At 47.6% G+C, this 22,205-nt stretch overlaps 1 protein-coding gene across 2 annotated transcripts; it reads left to right on the plus strand.

The window, feature by feature from the left end:
• Positions 1-3,940: 3,940 nt before the first annotated feature.
• Positions 3,941-11,121, plus strand: BPIFA1 (BPI fold containing family A member 1). 2 transcript variants are annotated; one of them, XM_019972257.2, is made up of 9 exons: positions 3,941-4,079; positions 5,644-5,818; positions 5,969-6,128; positions 7,585-7,692; positions 8,010-8,159; positions 9,007-9,091; positions 9,666-9,729; positions 10,271-10,346; positions 10,928-11,121. In XM_019972257.2, the coding sequence occupies exons 2-8, from the start codon at positions 5,659-5,661 to the stop codon at positions 10,309-10,311; spliced, it is 768 nt and encodes a 255-aa protein (XP_019827816.2). In that variant the 5' UTR covers positions 3,941-4,079; positions 5,644-5,658; the 3' UTR covers positions 10,312-10,346; positions 10,928-11,121. The 2 variants fall into 2 exon arrangements, with proteins under 2 accessions (XP_019827816.2, XP_019827817.2); XM_019972258.2 differs by having other exon boundaries at positions 3,968-4,079; positions 5,629-5,818.
• The last annotated feature ends 11,084 nt before the right edge of the window (positions 11,122-22,205 follow it).

The raw sequence follows: 22,205 nt of genomic DNA on the forward strand, positions 1-22,205 counted from the left end.
CCACATGCCATGTGGTAAGATGCAACCAAAATACAATAAATGAAAAAATAAAGGGATTATGTATTTAAAAAGAAAACCATGTAGGGACTTAATAATCCACCTTCCAATGCAGGAAACACGGGTTTGATCCCTGGTCTAGGAACCAAGATCCCACATGCACAGAGCAACTAAGCTCAAGAACTGCAACTACCGACCTGCACAATCTGGAGCCTGTGCACCACAGCCAGAGTCCACACACTGCAACAAAAGATCCCACATGATGCAACTAAGACTCGGCACAGCCAAACAGATAGTACATTTTTTAAACTTTTTTAACTTTAAAAAAAAAAAAAAACATGTAAACACATGAGCTTATGAACTGAACATAAACCCCCTCCTTAGACATTATCTCCACAGCCCTGTGAGGTAGATACTAACTCCCCATTTTACAGATGAGGAAACTGAGGTTCAAAGGATTGGAGGGACTTGCCCAGGGTCATAGGATTTGAACCAGGGCAATATGTGCCCAAAGCCATCCCCTTTCTGCCGTAACACAAATGTAATTTCCTAGCTTGGCTGTTAGCTGTCCAATAACAAACTTGAATCTATTCCTTGACTTATCTGCCTCTGTTTCCCCAAAAGATAGTAACAATGTGACCCAGTCCAGAAGAGCTGTACCAAAATAGCATAAAAAGGGGGCCCCTCTGAGGGTGACTGTCAACACACAGGCTGTGGGAACAGTCTGGTATGTGCTTGAATGGATAACTGAGTTCAAAGCCACAGCCTCCTAGAGGCATCAGCCAGACTCACAGGAAGCAGGAGTAGCTCCTGTGATGGTCTGAAATGAAGGGAGGGCAGCACGGCTCACTCTTTACCAGGACATCAGACACGGGGGAGAATTCTGATTCCACGACTCACTCGCTGTTTGTTCCTCGGCAATAATCACCCTCTCTGAACCTTAGTCTCCTCTGACATTTGAGGTTCAACCATATCAACCAATCATGTCAAAGATGAAGTTCATGTATGGAAACATCTGGCACACAGTAGGTCCTCAATAAATGTGCATTTCCTCCTTCACTGTCTGCTTTTGCTTATAAGGTGTTTGGTTCCACAAGACAAGAGCTGCTGTCACTGGACTAAGACCTGGAACTCCCTGTGCCTCATTTTTTTTTCATCTGTAAAACAGACTCCAAAGACCCAAGGGGTGGGAACAAATTCTTCATACCTTCATTTGGGGACCGGGAGAAAAATGGATAAGGGTAGAGATCAGGATGCCACACAATCCCTCAGGCCTGGGACACTGGGTAGCCTTTTTCAGGTTATACAAGTGGGAGCATGACATTCACAGATGGAGGGATGCAAAATGGTCATAGCATACCCAAGCCATCCTCATTTCAGCCCAGTGATCAAGAGAAAGAACTGGAGCATGGATACCTGGGCCCCATGCCCACCGTGAGACTCTGGACTCATCGCCTCAGACTCCAAGCCTCAGGTCCCCCTTTGTAAAATGGATGTATTCATTCCCACCCCACACAAGGCTATGAGGATTCGTGAAGGGCTGGATGTGAAAAATAGCAATGCTGGGCCTGACATTTAGGCAGAGCTCCGCAAGCCTTAGCTGTTGTCATAGTTTTTATTGTGATTATTATCCGGTAGCTTGAGTCCTAATGACACTGACCAGGGTTCTTGGCCTTCCTTAGTCAATAGAAATTGACTACAGGCCAGACAATAAGTTCGGGAAGACTTTACTGGGGCCCCTGCTAACAGCAGGGGGAAGCGAAAATACGTAACAGGCTCCCTTGCTCCCTCCCCAAGGCGGGGCATTCTGGTTCCTTCTAGGGGGTGAGGGTAGGGGGTGTGTCCAAGGGTTGGGCTGGAGGGGGGCTTAAATGGTCTGCCCACCTTTTTGGTGGTGTTGGTGCAGGGGGTATGTGCGGTACCCAGCGTTTGCTCCCGACCACCGCCCCCCGGTTTTGGTTCTCAGCCTTTCAGAAGTGGCAGATGGGTTTAGGGTTTTTTTTATGTCGTGTTGTCCATAATTTGCCCCAACTGCAAATGCATGCAGTTATTTTTAGTCCCTTATAGTTTTTTTGTATTTTGTTACTCAAAGAGACATTTGTCCAGGAGTAAGCACTGCAGCAACTAACTCTGCCCTCATCTTCTCTGAGTCCTTGGGCACCTGTACCCACTGGGCCTCATGTCGGGAGCCGCGTTAGGCATTACTGACAAAATGCAGGCACGGTCCCCAGCCCCCTCTCCTCATTCCGCAGGCACGGATCCCGGGATGAAGGAGTTAGGCCTTGTAATTCTCACTTGTCTTTTCCTCTCCTCAGCCGAGTTGACTGAAAAGGAATATTAAGGTGCTTATTGGTCTTGAGAGGAGCACGAGAAGGTACAAAGCCTTCTGCGGCTGTGCTCAGAAAATAATTCATAAAGTTAATCATTGACATTTGTTCAAGGACTTTTACAAAAGAGTGTTCCAGGATGAGCACATAGGCGGTAGCTTGAGGCCATGGGAGGGATTGATATCTGAAGCCTATTTGTGAGGAGAATGTTTATGGCAAAGGAGTTTACTGAATTTAGGGCTTAGAAATAATTAAAATAGTTAGAAGTTAAACATTTAAGAAATCTTGTAAAGTTAGCATATTTTACTATAGCTTATAGAAGTTAGGAATTTTTAGAGACACTATAGCTAGAAGCCTTGTTAAGAGATAGTGAGCTCAGGATGTTAGGGGCAAACAGGATTTAGGAAGATAAGTAGTAAACTGAGGAATGTAGCATGAGTTACAATGTAATCACAAGTTAACTATAGGTCGCATTAGAAGAGGTAGATAATAGATGATAAGAATCATTGAAGCAGGAACTCTGTTTGAAGAGCAACAATGATTTATGGAGACAATAAATCTGGGAGAGGGGGAACTGAAAATGTCAAACCTCTGGCCTAATGTTTTTGTAAAAGTATAAAAGAGAATCTTTAACTTGGAATAAACAGGCAGTCCATAGAAAACTGAGAGGCTGTCTCATTGGCCGACACCGTCATCTCTTCAGGTTGAACCCCTGATTGTTGGAATTGGACTCCGGCAGCCTCAGTTTCCACCTCGGCAAAGGAGGAGCAGCAACCCCTCCCTCCAGGGTTCAGTGAAGGTGTCTAGCTCCCAGCATGTGACTGTCATGCAACTGGGATTCAGAAGTCAGGAGACCCCCGCCCTGGAACCGAGGGGCGTCCCAGATGTAGGGAAATCAGAGATAATTCGATTCTTTTTCTACATTGGAGATGAGACTTTGGCCACCTGATGCGAAGAGCCAACTCACTGGATAAGACCCTGATGCTGGGAAAGACTGAAAGCAGGAGAAGGGGACAACAGAGGATGAGATGGTCAGATGGCATCACCGACTCGATGGACATGAGTTTGAGCAAACTCTGAGAGATGGTGAAGGACAGGGAAGCCTGGAGTGCTGCAGACCATGGAGTTGCAAAGAGTTGGACATGACTGAGCGACTGAACAACAACACTGAGACTGGTGGCACTAGTGGTTAAGAACCCACCTGCCAAAGAAGGAGAGTAGAAAGGTGGGTTCAATACCTGGGTCAGGAAGATTCCCCTGGAGAAGGAAATGGCAACCCACTCCAGTATTCTTGCCTGGAGAATCCCATGGACAGAGGAGCCTGGAGGGCTATAGTCCTTGGGGTCGCAAAGAGTCGAACACGACTTAGCAAGTTAAACCACGATGAGACTGAGGTCCCTTCCAGGGCTCCAACAGCTGCCTCTCCCAGTGTTCCAAACGTAATCTTCAGGCCACCTTGGAGCAAGGGTTCCCAGCCTCAGCCCCACTAATGAAACCATGAAATCTTGAGTAACATCCGCATCTCATTTTTCTGTTTAACTTGTCAATCAAACAGCTTAACGGTCCCACCTACACTGTGACTGGCAATTATTTACTTTGGAGAGCCCTGAAAGACAGCAACAGATTGCCGAATTCTGAATCATCTATAAATCCATCTCCCCATCACTCATTTCCTGATTTCCACACTATAAAAAAGGCTGCCTTCTCAGCAAAGTAAGGAGACCACAACAGCTGCCAGGACCTCTGAGAAGCCAGGTGAGACTTTGTGCATTCCACCCTACCCCCACACCCCATCACCGCTACTGCCTCGGGGGGCAGCTGTGCTAGCCTCCACACTGTGGCATCACTGGCTGGCTGCACTTCCGATCACTCTTTGGGGGTCTTCCAAGAGAGCCAAAGCTTGCCATTAGCGGGGGAAAGGTGATAACCGTCCACTCTGCCTCCCTAAGAGACCATTGACATCAATGTAGAGACTTTTGGCAGCAGGCTATTTGATGGTGATAGGGAGCACGTGGCTGTAGGTACACTGCTCAAATTGCACGTGAGCTAGGGATCTCTCACGGGCGTGCCCCTCCTGCCCTAAATCCCAGTCTCTACAGAGTTTTATCTTGAGTTTACCACTGTGCATTGCTCAGGGTACACCCTCGCTCCATTGTGTATCCAGACCATCGTCCAGCAACCTCCTACAATCCACCCAGTTTTGTACATTTTGGTGCATTATTCTGAGACCAAGGGTCCTTAGCTTCCATTGGAGTCATAAAAGATCTGTTGCCAAAAAGAGATTCAGAGGCCCTAAGCCAAGCTTACCTCTCAAGGAAGCCACAACTGGCTCTTTGGACCAAAAAGCCCTTTCGATTCCTGTGGCAGCAACAGTGATGGCTCTTTGGCCAAATCAGCCAGTTTATGGGATTTTGCCCGAAGCAGCCAAGTGTCTCCAGAGTGTGGGAGCCAGCTCCAGCTCTCGACACCTTTACTGACTACTAAAAAGGCCCTGGAGAAGGATGGTGGTCATCTGGGAAGGGGACTGGTGCAAAAGGGAGGCAGATGTCAGAGGTTGCCCAGGAAGTTCGTCCAGGTCACCTGGAGGGAAAAGAGAAAGACATGGATGAGATAGTGTGTATATTGGTGGGGGTGGAGAGTTGGGGTGAGAGGGACACCTTCCTCCAACTGCAGTTCTGCCATTAGTTTGCTGTTTGACCTTGGGAAAATCACTACCCCTCTCTGGTCCTCTTGTCCTTGTGGAATGAGGACTTTGGATGGTTCCCAGGATTTCCCAGCACTGGTGTGAATGAGATGGTAGCTATAGCCCTGCCACCTTTGATAGTCTTATGACTTGCAAGGGCTTCCACAAAGCGCCACGGGCTACACACAGACCAAAGGACTTAAGGAGGATGGTGACAAAGCAGTCGAGTTCCTCAGCCACTAGCACGTTTAAGCCTTTTAATTTGCTTTGTCTCATTCAATACATTGTAAGCAAGCCCAGCTGGAAAGTAAATCTGATGGTCACTTAATTTAAACAGAGGCCCCCGGGCAGAGAGAGCTATCTTTAAATCCTATCCCCAGTGTGTACTTGTGACCTTGGGGAAGGTTACCTAAACTCACTAGACCCCCGTTGCCTCACTGGTGCAACGCAGGTGCTAAGTGTCCACATCTTAAAAGTAAAGCTGAAATCAGTCACCGAATGTGGAGCACTCAGCCTGACACCTGGCTCAGAGCAAATGCCTTAGCTGTTGCTGTCCACTCCCTGGTGTGCTGGGGCGGGGGCAGGCAGTGGATGGGTTCCTCTCTAGCATCTGTGCCACAGTGGTCCTTTCCGCAGATCCTGAGTGAGAGGATGTTTCACATCGGGAGCCTCGTTGTCCTCTGTGGGCTGCTGGCCCCGACCACGGCCCTGCTAGAAGCCCTGCCCACGCCCCTGGGCCAGACTCTGCCCTTGGCTGTGACTCCAGCCCTGGCCCCGAGTCCCCCAGATCTTGCTGGAAGCTTGACAGGTGGTAAGTAAGAGTCTGTGACAACTTCTTCCAGGTATGTGTGGGTGTGTGTGTGCAATCATCTAATGGTTGGGAAGGGGGCTAAAGGGGGGCAAGGGCTGAGGAGCCATAATTGTCAGATCTGACCCCCAAGCATCCCACACCCATTTCCAGCTCTCAGCAATGGCCTGCTCTCTGAGGGTCTGTTGGGCATTCTCGAAAACCTTCCACTCTTGGACATCCTGAAGACCAGAGGGAACGCTCCCAGTGGTCTGCTGGGGAGCCTGCTTGGGAAAGTGACTTCACTCACCCCTCTCCTGAACAACATCATTGAGTGAGTAGCCCTGAAACAGGGCCTTGGACCCCACCAGAGATCTCCTGCTGGAGACCAGCCAGCCCCAGGTAGTGGCCTTGGAGGAGGGAGTGGGGTCATCAGAACATGAGGCCAGGACTCAGGCTGAGACCCCCTCACAGTCTGGCAGGGAGCAGCAGCTCTCCTGAACCAGCAATCGCTCCCAGTCCTGAAGCACAGCTTGGATCTCCAGCATCACCTATAACCCTCACCATAGTCCTCTGAGGTCAATTTAATAATGCCTAGTTCTATAGAAAAGTGGAGGCACAGAAAGGGGCCTGTGCCCACACCACCAGAGTGACACAGAGTGTGGGTTCCGACTCTAACTGACTTAAGTCCAAAGCCAAGGCTTCTTCCACTCCACTATGATAATTTCATTCTCTTCATCGGTGGAATCCCTTCTTAAGTTGCTCTCCTCACTAGTGAACACAATGGCTTTTGATATAAGCAAGAAAGTGTAAGCTATTCTCCTTAGGGACATCGTCATGTGATGTCCGTGGAACAATCCAATTAACAAAGAGCAAGAGTGGAAAGTGAGCTGGCAAGACTGGGTCCTGTACAGAACTGGATCAAATCCATTCCCAGGATTCCTCCCCCCTTTTCCCCCCAGATGCTTGCCTCTGACTTGAAGACAGATAGCCTTGAGTCTGATTTCTGTATCCATTATGTACTTGCTGGGTGACCCGGGGCAAGGCGCTCAGTCTCTCTGGGCTTGGTTTCTCCATCTTTAAAATGAAGATTTTGGTACCCACAGAGAAGAACTGTCAGGAGGACTGGAGAAAATGTAAATCATCTGACACAGAGGCTAGCTCAGAGAAGAGAAAAGGCCTCAGAGAAGAGGCTTACATCCCCCCTCTCTCAGTTCTCCCCAGCTTCCTGCTCCTCTATCTTCATGATAAACTTTATTGATTGACCTGCCATTAAAGGATTCAGCAAAATTTATGATCCCTACTCTTAAATGTGAAGGACTTACTTCAGTTGCCCCGACATCATCCACTCATCCACTTACCCACCCATACATCCACTTGACCATCTGCCCTTCATCTAGCCACTTTCTCTTCCATGCATCTACCCACATATTCATCCACCCACCTGCTCATCAGTCCACAAACTCAGCCAGAATAAAGTAGCCCCTTTCTTTGTAAGGCTCTGAGCTGGTGTACAGGATGCAAATATAACCCAGACACAGTTTCTTATCTTGGAAAACCTCATAGACTTAAGGTGAGCAGAGGGATATGACCCAGTGCAGAGGATGAGAAAAACTGATGCGAGACTCAAAACTCATGTGGCTACCGTTGCAAGACTCCCCTCGTGTCTCCTCCATCCCACCTTATGGGTAGCTCCATCTCTGAGATGCTCCTGGTGGGAGTAGATGTGGTTTCTAAGTTTAGGACTAGAGGAGTTAATGTTTCTCACTCCAGTGTTTCTCCCTGGGCAGGTTGAAGATCACTAACCCTCAGCTGCTGGAGCTTGGCCTTGTGCAGAGCCCTGATGGCCATCGTCTCTATGTCACCATCCCTCTGGGCATGATCCTCAATGTGAAAACGTGAGTGGACTCCAAGGAGGGGATGGGAGGATGGCTCGCCAAAAGAGACCCTGATGATTGTGAGTGGTAAAAAAGAAAAAAGCTGTTGGAGTCTATCCAAAAGACCTGAGCCTCCAACATCAGCTTGTTTGCTGCTATGCTAAGCAACCTTGACTCACTTAGGAGACTCACTTGGCCTCTTTGAGCCTACTAGGAATTGAAACAAGTAGAGTTGTGGGCAAGATGGAATGAGTCGAAACTGGCATTTCTGTCCAGAAGAAAACCTCCTCTGCCTTGGGACATGGAAGCTCAGCTACAACGGACTGTCTCCTCTGCAGGTCCTTGGTGGGGAGTCTATTGAAGCTGGCTGTAAAGCTAAACATCACTGTGGAACTCTTAGCTGTGACAGATGAGCAGAAGCATGTCCACCTGGTTGTTGGCAACTGCACTCACTCCCCTGGCAGCCTGCAAATCTCCCTGCTTGATGGGTGAGGCCAGAGGGGTGGCTGCTCCTGTTGAGACAATACGATGGAATGATGGGTGCATGCTTGGACAGATGGAACAATGGGAGAATGGGTGAGTGGGAGGGTGGGAGGGTGAGATGATGGATGGATGGATGGATGGGCAGATGGACGGATGAATAAGTCAGTGGTCACTATCGCTTCTTAGGCCAGGCTGACCAATTTTATGCTGGATGAGGCAACAAGAAATCTGAGTTCAAGCCCCATCTAGCTGAGGGGTATGGCAAGGGATGGAGGGCTCCCTGTGTGAACTTGAACAGTTCTTATCCAACTTGAGTCTCAGCTTACTCCAATAATTGTAATATGGAGCTATATCGGTGTTATTGAGAGAATCCTCAAAAATAATAAATGTGAGCATGCTTTGTCCCAGTGAATAGTAAAATAGCTATGGAACTCACAAGGGTAATTATTTCAGTTACTCTTGAATGGGAGAGAGAGGCAGGTATGAAATACAGGAGTCACCCCCATCATGACTAGCATTTATTGAACACACATGTGTGTGTCACATGTACTGTCTCATTGAATCCTCATGACAACTGCACACTAAGCACTGTTCATTCCTATATGGAGTCGACAGAGCCTGATTGAACACCTACTGTGTGCTGGCACTGAGTGTTTATTCCACAAGTACCTAGTGTGCACACTGCTGTGCAGGGTGTCGCTCCCTTTGGATGGGCACCTTGTGATGGATGCACGTGGGTGTGGGGGCACAAGGCCAGGTCCCCTTATCAGTACTGAGACTGCGGTGGGCCCATACCTGTGCTTCTCCATACCAGCCCCAGGCCCCTGCACGCTCCATGCTTTTCTCTTTCAGATTGGGCTCCCTCCCCATTCAAAGCTTTGTTGATAACCTCACTGGCATCTTGAATGATGTCCTTCCTGGGCTGGTGCAAGGCAAGGTAAGTGGAGGTAAAGTGCGCCTCCTGGTCCTTGGATCTTAGAACTTCTCAGGCTAAAAGAAGCCCCTGGGGTGAGCTCTTCTGAGGCTCTCAGTCTATCTGTCCATTGATCCATCTGTCCATGTTTCTTCTTCCCATCCTTCAAAATGTACTGATTGGTTTCTGCTCTGGGCCAGGCGCTCTATGTATCCACACTACAGCTGAAACAGATGGGCTCCTGCCCCAAGAAGCTTCCAGCCCACCCCCACTATGGCTGCAGACAAGGCTCACCCAGCCTACGCTCGGGATCTCCTATGACCAGAAACCCACTCCTCCCAGAGCAGTCCACCCTGTTCAGAAACAGATGCCAGATCACGGAGTGAACAACCACTCACTCTGTGATTGGACACCTCATCCCTGCCTTCATCATCTCCGTCTACCCAGTGTGGACATGTGAGGGTTCATCTGTGGGATTTCTTAGACACTCTCAGACACAGACAGATGACAGAGGATCTCTCCAGGGAGCCCATGCTCGGGATGCGGTTGCTGCCCGTGTCTCCCAAGGTGCCTAATGCTCCTCTCCGCCCCGGCTCAGGTGTGCCCCCTGGTCAATGCAGTTCTCAGCCGCTTGGACGTCACTCTGGTACATTCCATTGTCAGTAAGTACCCGCCCTGGGTCAGGAAAATCCCCTGGAGAAGGAAATGGCTACTCACTCTGGTATTCTTGTCTGGGAAATCCCATGGACAGAGGAGCCTAGTGGGCTACAGTCCAGGGGGTCACAAAAGAGTTGGACATGACCAGCTTGGGGAGGTCCTCTCTCTGGACATGACCAGAGAGGGGAGGTCCTCTCTCCCCTCTGCAGAAGCAGGGCTTTTTGCCAGGGAGCTCTGTCCCTGTACACATGGGACAGTTAGGGCCCTCCAGCCTCAGCTCTCCCCATTTTGGAGTTCTTTTTTACCTTGAATTATCAGGATCATCTTGAGACATAGACCCTGCCTGTCTTCCCACATCAGCCATAACTTAAGAATAGCTGGGCTGGTTGATGAAGGAGGCACAGTCCCCTTCAAGCCCTGCCTGAGCATGGTTGAATCTCAGAGTTCCCATTTCCCAGGCCCCTGGGGACCATGAAGATCCCTGAGCTCCTTCCCTCTGGTCTGTGGTTATTGTTTTTTGGTTTTTTTTTTTTTTTTTTTTTTCAGACGCACTGATCCATGGGCTACAATTTGTCATCAAGGTCTAAGACTTCCAGAAACGGACCTGGCCTCTGCTGAGCCGGTGAGTATTGCTCCACACTCCACAGGATCTGGGGGATGGTCGGCTGTTCTCCTCCTGGTGAGGGCAGCAGGGGCTTGGGACAGTGCCATCCAAAGGGAAAGACAAACAGCCTTATAGACAAACACTGAGATGCAGAGAGAAGTCCGCAGAAAGGTTGACAGTGGTGGAGAGACACAAGTGGCACCACAACACAGATACAGAGGGAGGCACACACGGTCAGGGACACACGCACACACACACACACACACACACACACACAAGTGCCAGACACACCATGATTACTCAGACAGACATACAGATGCACACATCTCACATCAGCACACGTACACCTTTATACTCACATGTGCAAACACGCCACACACAAATACACATGGACACACAGACACGCACTCCCTCAAGCACATGCACAAGGAGCCCCCTGACTCTGGGTCTGGGCTCCCCCGGTGGCTGGAGACAAGACCCCCAGCTCCAGGGTCTCAGCCTCCTCCCCACCCTCTGGAGGGCAGGTTTGATCATGGGCCAATACCATCTAGACTCAAGGACCTTGAGTCTCCATTTTGTCTGGGGTCTTCTCCCAACAGAACCGTTTCCTGAGGCTGGATTCACTGCCTGCCCGAGGGCTCACAGAAGGCTGGCCCATGTCCTGGACAATGACACAGCCATGTTTGGAGACCAGAGCAGCCTTCTCACCAAGGAAACTTCTCCCTTTGCTTTCCCACCAAGCATGTGTCATTCCTCGTTCATCACCAAATAAAACTGCCCTTTCTCTGCATAAGATATTGTCATTCTTCACCATCACTGGAGGGCTCACAGGTGGGAAAGAGTCCTGGCCTGAGGGACTGGAGCTGTAGAACAGAGTTTGAACCTTACGTTGAAGATCTTAATGGTCTTAGATAGGACAGAAGGATGTTCAGATGAGCATGGATTTCAGAACGACTGCTCTGGGGTTCTTAGGATGTGTCACAAGGGGTTGGATAAATGTAACTCTCCAGACAAAGGTGATGATATACAAGACGTTTCGCAAGAAATGAAAATGACAGATGAGAGAGATGTTCAGGAAGTGGACCTAGAAGGGTAGAGGTGGACGAGCAGGTGAGACTCCCGTCTGTGTCTCAGATGGGGGATCCCAAAGGTAACCAGAAACGTGGGGGGAGGAGTTGATTCCAGCAGGAAGATCATGCCTTTAGCTGTGGCCACGCTGCATGAAAGTGCCTGGGAGACCCCAGGAAGCCGTCCAGGAATCTGATGGATGCAAGTCGTCTACCACTGCTCTTTTGCCTGTTTGCCTCCAGTCAATACTGGCCCCTTTTCTGCTTTTTCAACAAAAGGATGATAAAAATGACAGGAAGGAAGTGTAGGAGGAAGGACAAACTAGACCACAGTGTTCACTGCTGAAAGGCTTGGGAAAGTCAAGCACAGAGAAGGGTCAGAGGAGTTGCATATGAAAAGATTATTGATGACCTGAGTGAGAATCATATTTTTAGAAAAAGAAACCTGATTTTAAGGAACTGAGAAGAGAATGGGATATAAGGAAGTTGAGACTGTGGATCCAGGTAAGTTTTATGAAAAACTGGAAGCAAGAAGGAAGAAGAAGGGCTACGTAGGCTGAAGAACATTGTCCTCTCAAATAAAAAATAAACATGCTCTCATTATTTGAGGTCCTTAGAGGACCAGCCCCACCTTTTCACTCCATAGAGGAAGCCCTGGGTTGTTGTATATGAATGACTTGTACAAGGTCACAGAATGACAAAAAGGCAAATTAAGGACTGCAACATCACAGATATTGGGAGACCCCACTAACTTTGTGAGAATTAGAAGATTCAGGCTGGTGTTTCTCAACCCCTGCCAAACGTCTGCCATCATGTCTGGACCCACCACAATCTCCACTTTCTATTGCCACCAACCAATATGGCATCAAGGGAGGACAGTCCAGGGGTTCAGAACTGCAAGAAGGTTTATTATAGGAAACCAATATATGTCTTCTGATGAGGATTTAAGAGGGGAAGTATTTTTCACACTCACAGAAGTAGAATATCTTCAAGCTCAGGATGAATAAGTTAAATTCTGTAAGCAGCTGAATTGATTGTTATGACTATGAATGACCTGAAATACAGAAAGGAACTTCCAGACTGGAAACCATCAATCAGGACCTGACTTGGAGAGAACCCAGGCATATCTTTCCTGGTCAGGACTGAGAGTCTCCCAGGGCTGAAGCCCCAAGAATCAAGGTGGATAAAGATGAGCACACACACACACACACACACACACACACACCTGTGGGGGACCATCAGCACTGACCCTGCTGCCCTCTGACCTGGCACCAAACTGTATTCCTGCCTGGACACACATCCACTGTCCATCTCTGGTTACTATTTTCTTCCCACTGCTCCCTGGACTTCTTCCTATAGCTCACTAGTGGGTCTTTTCTCTCCCCTAACAATTTCAATTTCTAATTAACCAAACATTCCCCTGGATACAAGACAGTCTGCCAAGTGACCTGGTTAGTCAGAGCACATTTACGACTTTAATAGTGACATTTTCACATTTTTAAAACCTCTCCACAAGGATGTCAGTGGCAATGGCAATGGCAGGTTAAAGACTTCCAAAATCGTCTCCTATCTAAAGCAATCAGAAAACTGGAAAAAACTATCAGAACCAATTTTTTCAGACCTCTTAAAATTTATAAAAGACCTGCAGCATCTGGGTGGGGAGGAGGTGTTTATTCAATAAAAACTGCTGAAAATTTGTGACATTTTATCAAGCTTTGTGACATTTTATCTTACCCATCTCCCACTTTCCAGGACATTTTATCTTACCCATCTCCCACTTTCCAGTTCCACAGTAGACTTGAAAACTAAAATCCCATAATCTTGGTGAAAACCAGTAGCCTGGCAACCACTGGAGGCCAGCAGAAGGGGATTGATCGAACAACTTCCAAGCCTCATTCCCAGAGAACTGTCATATTTCGACCGGTCCACTAGTTCCCTGGATGAGCCCATTCCCAAGGCTGTCTTGACATGACCTGACTCAGAATTCAGCCAGTCAATATGAACTGTCTTTCCCTAAGGACATTTGTCAAAATGGTACGCAGGCCTTAAGACTGGATCCCCAGGAATCTTGTGGACTCTCAAGCTAGTCCACATTCAAGTTTTTAGGAACTTGTCATAATTACCTTTTAAATGTTCCTACAAGTTACCAGCTCCAGCAGCCTCTGCTTCAGGGAAGCTGTTCTTGACTATAACTCTATGTATTCATTGTCTCTCCAGATTTCGATATGGCAGTTAGTCCTATGACCTCCGCCTGCCAATACAGGAGACATGGGTTTGATCCCTGGTCCGGGAAGAGTCTACATGCCACAGAACACCTAGTCCCATGCACCACGACTATTGAGCCTGTGCTCTAGAGCCCAAGAGCCCAAGTACTGAGCCTGTGCACCACAACTACTGAAGCCCACATGCCCTAGAGCCATGCTCTGCCACAAACAGAAGCTACCAGAGTGAGAAGCCCACCCACCCCAACTAGAGAGTAGACCCCATCTGCCACAACTAGGGAAGGCTCTTGCAGCCCCAAGACCCAACACAGCCAAAAATAAATACATGAGTATTTTTTTAAGGATGCAAGGGTGCAGGGAGGGTTCCTACTCCTCTTAGGGACACAGTGGAGAACCTGGGCAGTTGATAAGGCAGTGGAGCAAGAGCCAGAGACAGAATGCTGGTTCAGACCCCACTCCCACTTGCATGTGACCCCGAATGCAAAGTAGCCAAGACCAGTCACAATCCCATGGCCCTCTTGAGCTTTAGCTGCAATGCAGCAGAGCAGAACTCACTGCATGTCATCCTCCTCTTTGGGAATCGGTCTTCTAAGCTATGAAATGGGAGACTTTTAGCATTTGAGTCCTTGTTTCAGAAGAACTCTCTCCCCAGGAAGGGCGCTGTCTTATTTATGCTGCAGCTGAATACCTGGTTCCCTTAGTTTCCCTTTGTATTCGTTATCTATCGCTGTGTAACAAATTACCCCAAAACTTTTTGGCTTAACACCATAAACATTTATTCTATCACAGTTTCTGTGGGTCAGGAATGTAGAAACAGCTAGGTGATTCTGGCTCAGAGTCTCCCATGAAGTTGCAATTAAAATGTTTTCCAGGACTGTGTCTTCCAAAGACTTAACCAGGGCTGGAGAATCTACCCTCAGTACTTTGCCTCTCAGATCTCTCCACTGGTCTGCTTGAGTGTCCTCTCAACATGGCAGTTGGCCTCTCCCAGAGCAAGCGATCTGAGAAAAAGAAAGGGAAACTGCAGAATCTTTTATGACCTCATTCTAAAAATCACACATCGTCACCTTCTACTATCTTCTCTTCATTAGAAGTGTGTCACTAAATCCACTCCACCCCCAAAGGGAGAATTAGTCCCCTTTTTGAAGGGCACATCAAAGAATTTGTGGGCATGTTTTAAAAACCACTGTCCCCCTCTCCATTCCAGATGCTTCCCTGGGCATTGCTCTCAATGGCCAAAGGCTCAGAAGCATGTTTTCCTAAGCAAATGAGACTTTGCTCCCTAGTTAAAATCTTGAGCCTCCCAATAAGGTGGAAGTGGCTGCAATCCAGTTTGGATTTTGTGTTATTTTTATTTTGACTGTTTGTCTAAAAGCAGTTTTTCCTTCCCACTACATTCAAATCAAATAAAAGTAGAAATACTCTGACTGAAGTGGAGATAAAGGGCACAGTTTCAACATTTCTGCCCTCTCTGCCTCCTCCAGAGCTGATGGTTTGTGAGATGACTTCAGACAGAGCATGAAATCCCAACGGGAAACATTTTTGTTCTCTGTTGCTTCTTTTCCCCTTCTTGTGACTGCAGCATGAAGAAAGTCTCACTTGGGAGCTAGTCTGTCTTTATTACTTTGGGTGAATTGGCTACAATCGAGAGAGAGAGAAAGTGAGATCCTCCAACTCTCACCACAGTTTTCCATGAAATTTCACATTTTTTTGTTTCACTTATACCTACTTTGTGGTTACATTCTATTTCTGAAAGTTGATGATGCTGGGACTTTTAATTGAAAATTGTGACGTTTCCTATTACAATAGATTTTCTTTAAAAATAGACAATTGAAAGGAGTAATAAGGTAATGGTGGCTGGTTTGGGGCAGAAATCGTGGAGGTGACATGTGAATGATTGGAATCTTGGGATCAGATCCTCAGATCCTCTAATGGGGGACCAGTTTCTTGATGCCTGGAAAGCCTGGCTTCTGGATAGCCAGAAGCCAAGTAGACCTCCAGGGGCCTAGCCAGCACTCTCACATAGCCCTGTGACCACTAGAGAGAGCTGTTGCATGGCAACCCAGCAGTCATCTTGAAAATGAACATTTATTTGGCAGTAATGGTGAGCCTGGCACCTTACTAAACCCTTTAAAGGCAGTATCTTATTTAATCCTCACCCAGAGATGAGGACTCTATGACCTAAAGTCATCCAGACTGTGAGCAGCAGATTCAAGTTTCAGATTCCGGAAGTCGAACTCTAGAGCTCAAGCTCTTTGTCAGGGGTTATAGACTCACTATCCTCCAACCAAATCAGCACATTTTCATTTTTACTGATTATTCTCCTATTGGGTACTGATTGCAAATGCGTTCACCTATTCCCGCACCTCCAGCATACCAAACTGTTTTATGCTATTAGATGCTTGGCCCTAAAAGTAGGGTGCCTGATCTACCAATAAAAATACAGGACACCTAGTTGAGTTTGAATTTCAGACAAACAATGAATATTTTGTGTGTATGTCCCCAGTATTGCATGAAACATATTTAAACTATGAATTATTCATTTGTGAGCTGAAGTCCAAATTTAACTGGGCTTTCTGTATTTTTTTTTTTCTGGAAAATTTACCCTAGTGGCATTTGCATTTGTATCTCCCCGCCCCCCCCATACTCCATTCACCCAGAGAGGGGAATATTTATTGAGCATCTACTCTGTGCAAGTTTTGAGTTGAGCCCAGAGCAGTCGAGGGCTCTGCAGCAGCTTCAGGCTACAGTTTAAGCAGCACTTGTTTGAGCCATGTGATGAGACAGAACCCATGGCACTAGAAGTATCTGTGATAGATAAAGATGCCATGTGGAGTGTTTGACAAGCCCCATGCCATCTTCAGCAGAGAACTGTACACCATTAGAAAAAACAGCTCCTCACTGGCCATCAAGTGACTGTGAGGCCAGAGCTTCCCATCATGCACTAGGCACAGTTACCCAGCAAGTCATAAGGTCAGGCAGGACCTGTAGCCATCCAACATCAGGTAGAAGTAGTACATCTAGCATGAGTTTAAGGTCCAGGGGGCATAAATAAGCTGCAAGAATAAGTTGAGCGTGAGGCCGGACGTCCATCTCCCGTGTCACAGATGTCACCTACTCGTGTTTTTGCCCTTCCACTTCTCTCTTGGCTCACACCTATGGCTGCGTGACCAGTTGATGGAGGAGAAAAAAACCTGAGCGTGATCCTTTAAGAGGTTGGTCTAAACTGAAAACAGATGCTGTTTCACTATAGCTCTGCTCACTCAGGAGTGATCCTGAAAGATGAGAATGAGAAGGAATCCTGAAGTGGGCAAACTTCAGGCTGCACACGTGGTCATCCAATTGAGAAAAGAGAGAAATGGCCAGATAGTCACTGTTTTGTGGGCTGAGGAAGATGCCATAATAATTTAATCATGGACCTGGAAGAAATAAGATTTAGAGATTGGGAATGCCAAAGCAGCTTTAGTAACTGCCACCGAAGGTAGGTATGACCTGCCACCAACAAGGACCAGCACTGAGTGCCTGATGTGATACCATCCATTCAGGTGACCAACCAGCCTCTTGGCCCAGCAGAAGGGCTGAGGATTAGGACAACTGGGAACAGACAGCATTTTAAGTATCGGCTGAGGCCTTATGATCCGCTGCAATACCATGGACTGCAGTTATTTATAGTTTGGAAACTTCCCACGAATTATGACTGCATCTGTTTTGTAGGGCAGCCATAAGAAAATACTACAGAAATGTATTTTCTCACAGTTTGGAGGCTGGACATCTAAGATCAGGGTCCCGGCAGGGCTGGTTTCCTCTGAGGCTCTGTCCTTGGCTCACAGGTGTCCTGTCTCTTGTTGCTTCTTCACATGGTGGCCCCTCCATGCAACCTCGCCTCTGGTGTGATCTCCTCTTCTTATTAGGATACCAGCCAGCTGGAGTAGGGCCCATCCTAATGACTCCATTTTAACTCGATCACCTCGGTGAAGGCCTTGTCTCCAAATATACTCACAGTCTGAGGCATTGGGTGGTTAGGGCTACAACATATGAATTTAGGGGAACACAGTTCAGTCCATATCACATAGAATTCTGGAGTGGCTGAGCCCGCAGAGAGCAAACTTAATATGAATAGCAAGTCGGCCTAAGCAGTGAAAGGAGTGGCCTACAGATGCTGGAACTATCCCCCCACCCCTCCTCAACTGGGCAGAGCCTCACAGCTCCCCCTGCTCTAGAGAACAGCTTTCAGCCAACAGGATGGGTCCCACCCCCTTAGGGGACAACCCCCCACAGATGATGGACTAATACGAGGTTGGGAAAGGCCAGTCCCTGGGCCTGAGAGTGGAACAACTCTGTGCTGTGCTTTTCCACTCCCTCTCATAGCAGATGATCAGAGCTGTGGGAGGACTGGCTCAAGGTGCCATCTGGCACTGAAAAGGGTGTGAATTCATGTGCGTGAGATGCTCACTATTGGAGACAGGGGGAAAGTTTATGGTACGATACAGCCTGTGAAATGAAAGACTCAATCTATATGTGCTGATGTGGGGAAAACCTCCAAGACACATTAATGATGGGTGAGGGAACAAGGTGCAAAACACGGAGTGGGTTGATCCTTCTATGATTGTTGCAAAAGGATAAGTCCTTTCTGGAAGGACAGACCAGGAAGTATCTACAACGAATAAAACTCCAAGGGAGTAGAGTGGCTGGAATGAGGAAATTGTGCACCTGGGCTTCACTCAACATCCTTCTGTATTGGTGAAATTTTTATCCTATATATGTATGATTTTCCCCCAACATTTTACTATAAACATATTTATACATACAGGAAATTGAAAATAATTTTACTGTGAACATATTTATACATACAGGAAATTGAAAAAAAAACCCATATACCTACACCTAGATTCTATAATGAACAATCTGCCATGCTTGCCCTATAACATAAAGGTCTATCCATCCTTCCATCTTATTTTTTATGCATTTCAAAGTAAATTGCAGATAGCAGTCCACTATGTCTTTAAACACTCCAGGAGACATTTCATTGACTAGAGTTCGGTAGTTGCGCATGTTTTTTAACTTTAAGGTAAAATGTATATCAAATGAAATGCACAAATCTTTGTGTACGTATGTATGTATCATTTTAAAATTATTTTGTTATACTTTTACCCTAGCATACACCTCTTTTTTCCTCTTTTATAAAGCCATTTTTTATTTTATTTTATTTAGTGAGTTGTTGGTTTTTTTTTTTTTGGCCACACTGTGCAGCATGCAGGATCTTAGTTCCCCAACCAGGGACTGAACCCACACACCCTGCACTGGAAACATGGAGTCAACCATTGGACCATCAGGGAAGTCCCCTCTGTGTATCATTTTCATACTTGATTTTCTTAAAGACATTTTTTTGAAAAGAGTGCAGGCGCCGGTCACCACTGCTGCACTTTCAGCCAGCACGTATTGAGCCCCTACTCTGTGCCACATAGCGTGGCAATGTGCTGGGGGCGATTCAGTGGACAGGACCACATTGCAGTTCTCATGAGCTCCTCGTCCGGTGATGGGGGAGGAGAACAAACAATAAGCACATAAAAGAATAAGTAAATAAGCTCATTGTATATTGAGGGAAAGAAGCCAGGTGCAGCCGGGTACGTACAGCGTGTTCTGTTTGCATGAAAACCAAGTACAGACAAAACCAATTTACGGTAGGAAAAAATGAGAACCCACTCCCCCTACGGGGACAGAGGGTGTGAAATTGACTGGAAAGGGGCATAAGGGAACTTTCTAAGGGGATGGCGAAATTCTGTATTTTGATACAGGTTTGGGTTACACAGGTGTGCATATTTGTCAAATCTCAGCAAATGAACACTTAAGATCTGCGCTTCTCATTGTGTACTGAAAGTTTTTCCACTGCAGCCCACTGACTAGACAGCCCCCAGGATCACTTCCATGGTTCCAGAGAGTTCTCTAGCTAAAGACCAGTGTGCATCTATCAGGCAATGTCGACAGCCTTATCAAAAGTGATACTTCCAAAATGCTTAATGTCTTTCTGCTCCTTTCTGTCCCTGCATGGTTCCTTGAGGGCTGTGATGTTTGAGCCTGTGTGTTCCGAACAGTCAGTTCCACTGTGAGCCTCAGACCCTTTTGGTCCCCAGTTGCCTTGGCAACGTCATCACCAAACTTCTTTGGAGAGAGACCCAGGGAGCCAATCTGGGAGGCCAGGGCTGACGTGGCCCCCACTTTCTCACGGGCACACGACTTTGATCTCTTGGGGTGAACTTGAACATCATGGAGGAGGCAGCCTATGTTGGATTCCAGGTGTCAGACAACCGGAAACAGGTACACCTTGGCCTCCTTCAAGCCGAGAGCCCAGCTGCAAGCAAGGTTGAATTCCAGGTCACCACACACGTGCTGAGGACTTGGTGGGAAGGGTACTCACATCTGCAATTTAGTCTGAAATGCATCAAACAAATATGGATGGGCAGAATTTAGGCGGTAATATGTAGTGTTATATGTAAAACTAACTGCTCTGTGTTTGAAACTTTCTTAAGAAAATACTAGGTCTCTGGCTATACTGCAGAGAGGAGATATGAGGGGGCCAGACCAGACTGACTGCAGTTGCCCCAGGGAAGAAATGATGAGGCCTGAGTTGAGGCCTGGCAGTGGCATGGAGAGGAGGGAGGCCAGAGACACCATTTGGGGGAGATGCCAGAGGCAGCTGGGGAGGTGAGAAATGACTGAAAACAGGCCAGAAGTCAGAACCCCATGAAAGCCCAGAATGACCTCTCCCAGGGGCTGCAGATGCTGAAAGTGCAGAGATAACGGGCAGGAGGGCGTCCTGAACGACCCTTCCCAACACAAAGGGGAATGTTGAAAAGAGGCCCTGGATGCCCCCAACTCCCAGGTGGGTCTCCTGGGTCACCCACTAACTCCCTCTTTCTCTCCTGGAGGACCGGGTGACCGAGTGAACACAAGAACCTCCGTGGGGTGACTTCGAGGGAGGTGCTAGATGGGTCCCTGGGCTCTCCTTCCAGCCTCCAGGAAGTTGAGATAAGTTGAGAAAGCAAGACATTCACAGGCCAGGGAGGTCCCAAGTTCAGAAAAGACACAAAGGGATTTGAGAACTCACTCGGTCTGGGTTTTGGAGCCTCTGCCGGTGCCAGGGGACACAGCCACCCACACAGTAAGAGATTTGTCCTCCAGGTCAGTCACACTCAGAAAGAGCTCCTCACCTTTCTTGGTGCATGACAGAGAGCTTGGTGCAGGTTTTCCAGAAGCCGGGCTGCCTCCCACACCATCGCTGGGAGTGAGAAAGGGATTCCCCTTCTGCTCTTTCTCAGTCCTCCGCAGAATTTGGGTACGTCCTGAATGCCTCTCCAACCACTGCCTGTTCTCCCCCCAGGTGCCTTGAGTGGGTGACATTCCCAGCTAGAGCTCTACAACTCATGCTGTGGCTCACCGTGGCTTTAGAAAAAGTATGTCACCTCTCTGAAGGAGGATCATCCACAAAATGAGGATAAAACAGTGCCCAACTCCAGACATTGGAGTGGGCTTAAATGGGTTAACTCACACAAGGGTGCATAAGTGCTCACGAAGCTTAATTATAGACTTTATCTTATCTTAATTATAGCCATTATCTCATCACTATAATCCTGCTGTCACCTTTTTTTCTGAGAAGCGATATTGTTCTTTCACTTTTGGTAGTGTTATAGAATTTTCTGTTAGAAGTGGAAAATCAAATGCATTTAAGTTTGAAACTGATTCCATTTACCAAAATGCGTGCCAAGTAAATAGTAATCTCAGGGGCAGGCAGATATTGCAAAACATAAATGCAGTTGTGGCAGGCAAGGGAAGGTGGCAGCAGATGATGGCTGAAAGACTGAAAGCACAAGTTTCAGAGTCAGATGAACTGGAATTCAAATCCTGCCATCTTGTCCCCAAAGCTGTGTGAACTTGAGCCAGTCTTCCCACCTTTGTATACCTCCATTTCCTTATGTACAATGGGGAGAGCTTCCCTGGTGGCCCCATGGTAAAGACCCCACCTGTCAATGCAGGAGACTAGGGTTTGATCCCTGGGTTGGCAAGATCCCCTGGAGAAGGAAATGGCAACCCACTCTAGTATTCTTGCCTGGGAAACCCCATGAACAGAGGAGTCTGATGGGCTACGGTCCATGGTGTCACAAAGAGTCAGACACGATTTAGCTACTAAACAACAACAACAATGAGGGGATAGCAATGAACTTGCAGGTGGAGGCTGTATCTGGCAGGCAGTGAGCCCTCAGAGGCGGTAGGGCTGTTCCTAGACTATAAAAGTCGAACAAGGAGTGTGCGTGTGGTGTGTGGATGGAGGGCATCCAGTTCCCAGGCTGGCTGAAACCATTAAAGCCTCGTGATGCTCTGGTGGTACACTTCCAGCATCCCAAGTTTGCCTTTATCTTTGGTCTCTGTTCTCCAGAGGCCCACAGAGTCCTGCTCAGTTTCAATTCAGGGAACTGGGTGACGACATCTCTGGCCACTTCTGCCAAAATGGGCATAGTCCTGCCTCAATTTGGAGAATAGGCACTGAATTGGACATATTTCTGAATTCCAGGCCATGGATCTGAGTCTCATAG

This window comes from Bos indicus, chromosome 13 (genome assembly GCF_029378745.1).
Source record: "Bos indicus isolate NIAB-ARS_2022 breed Sahiwal x Tharparkar chromosome 13, NIAB-ARS_B.indTharparkar_mat_pri_1.0, whole genome shotgun sequence".
Taxonomy (NCBI): domain Eukaryota; kingdom Metazoa; phylum Chordata; class Mammalia; order Artiodactyla; family Bovidae; genus Bos; species Bos indicus.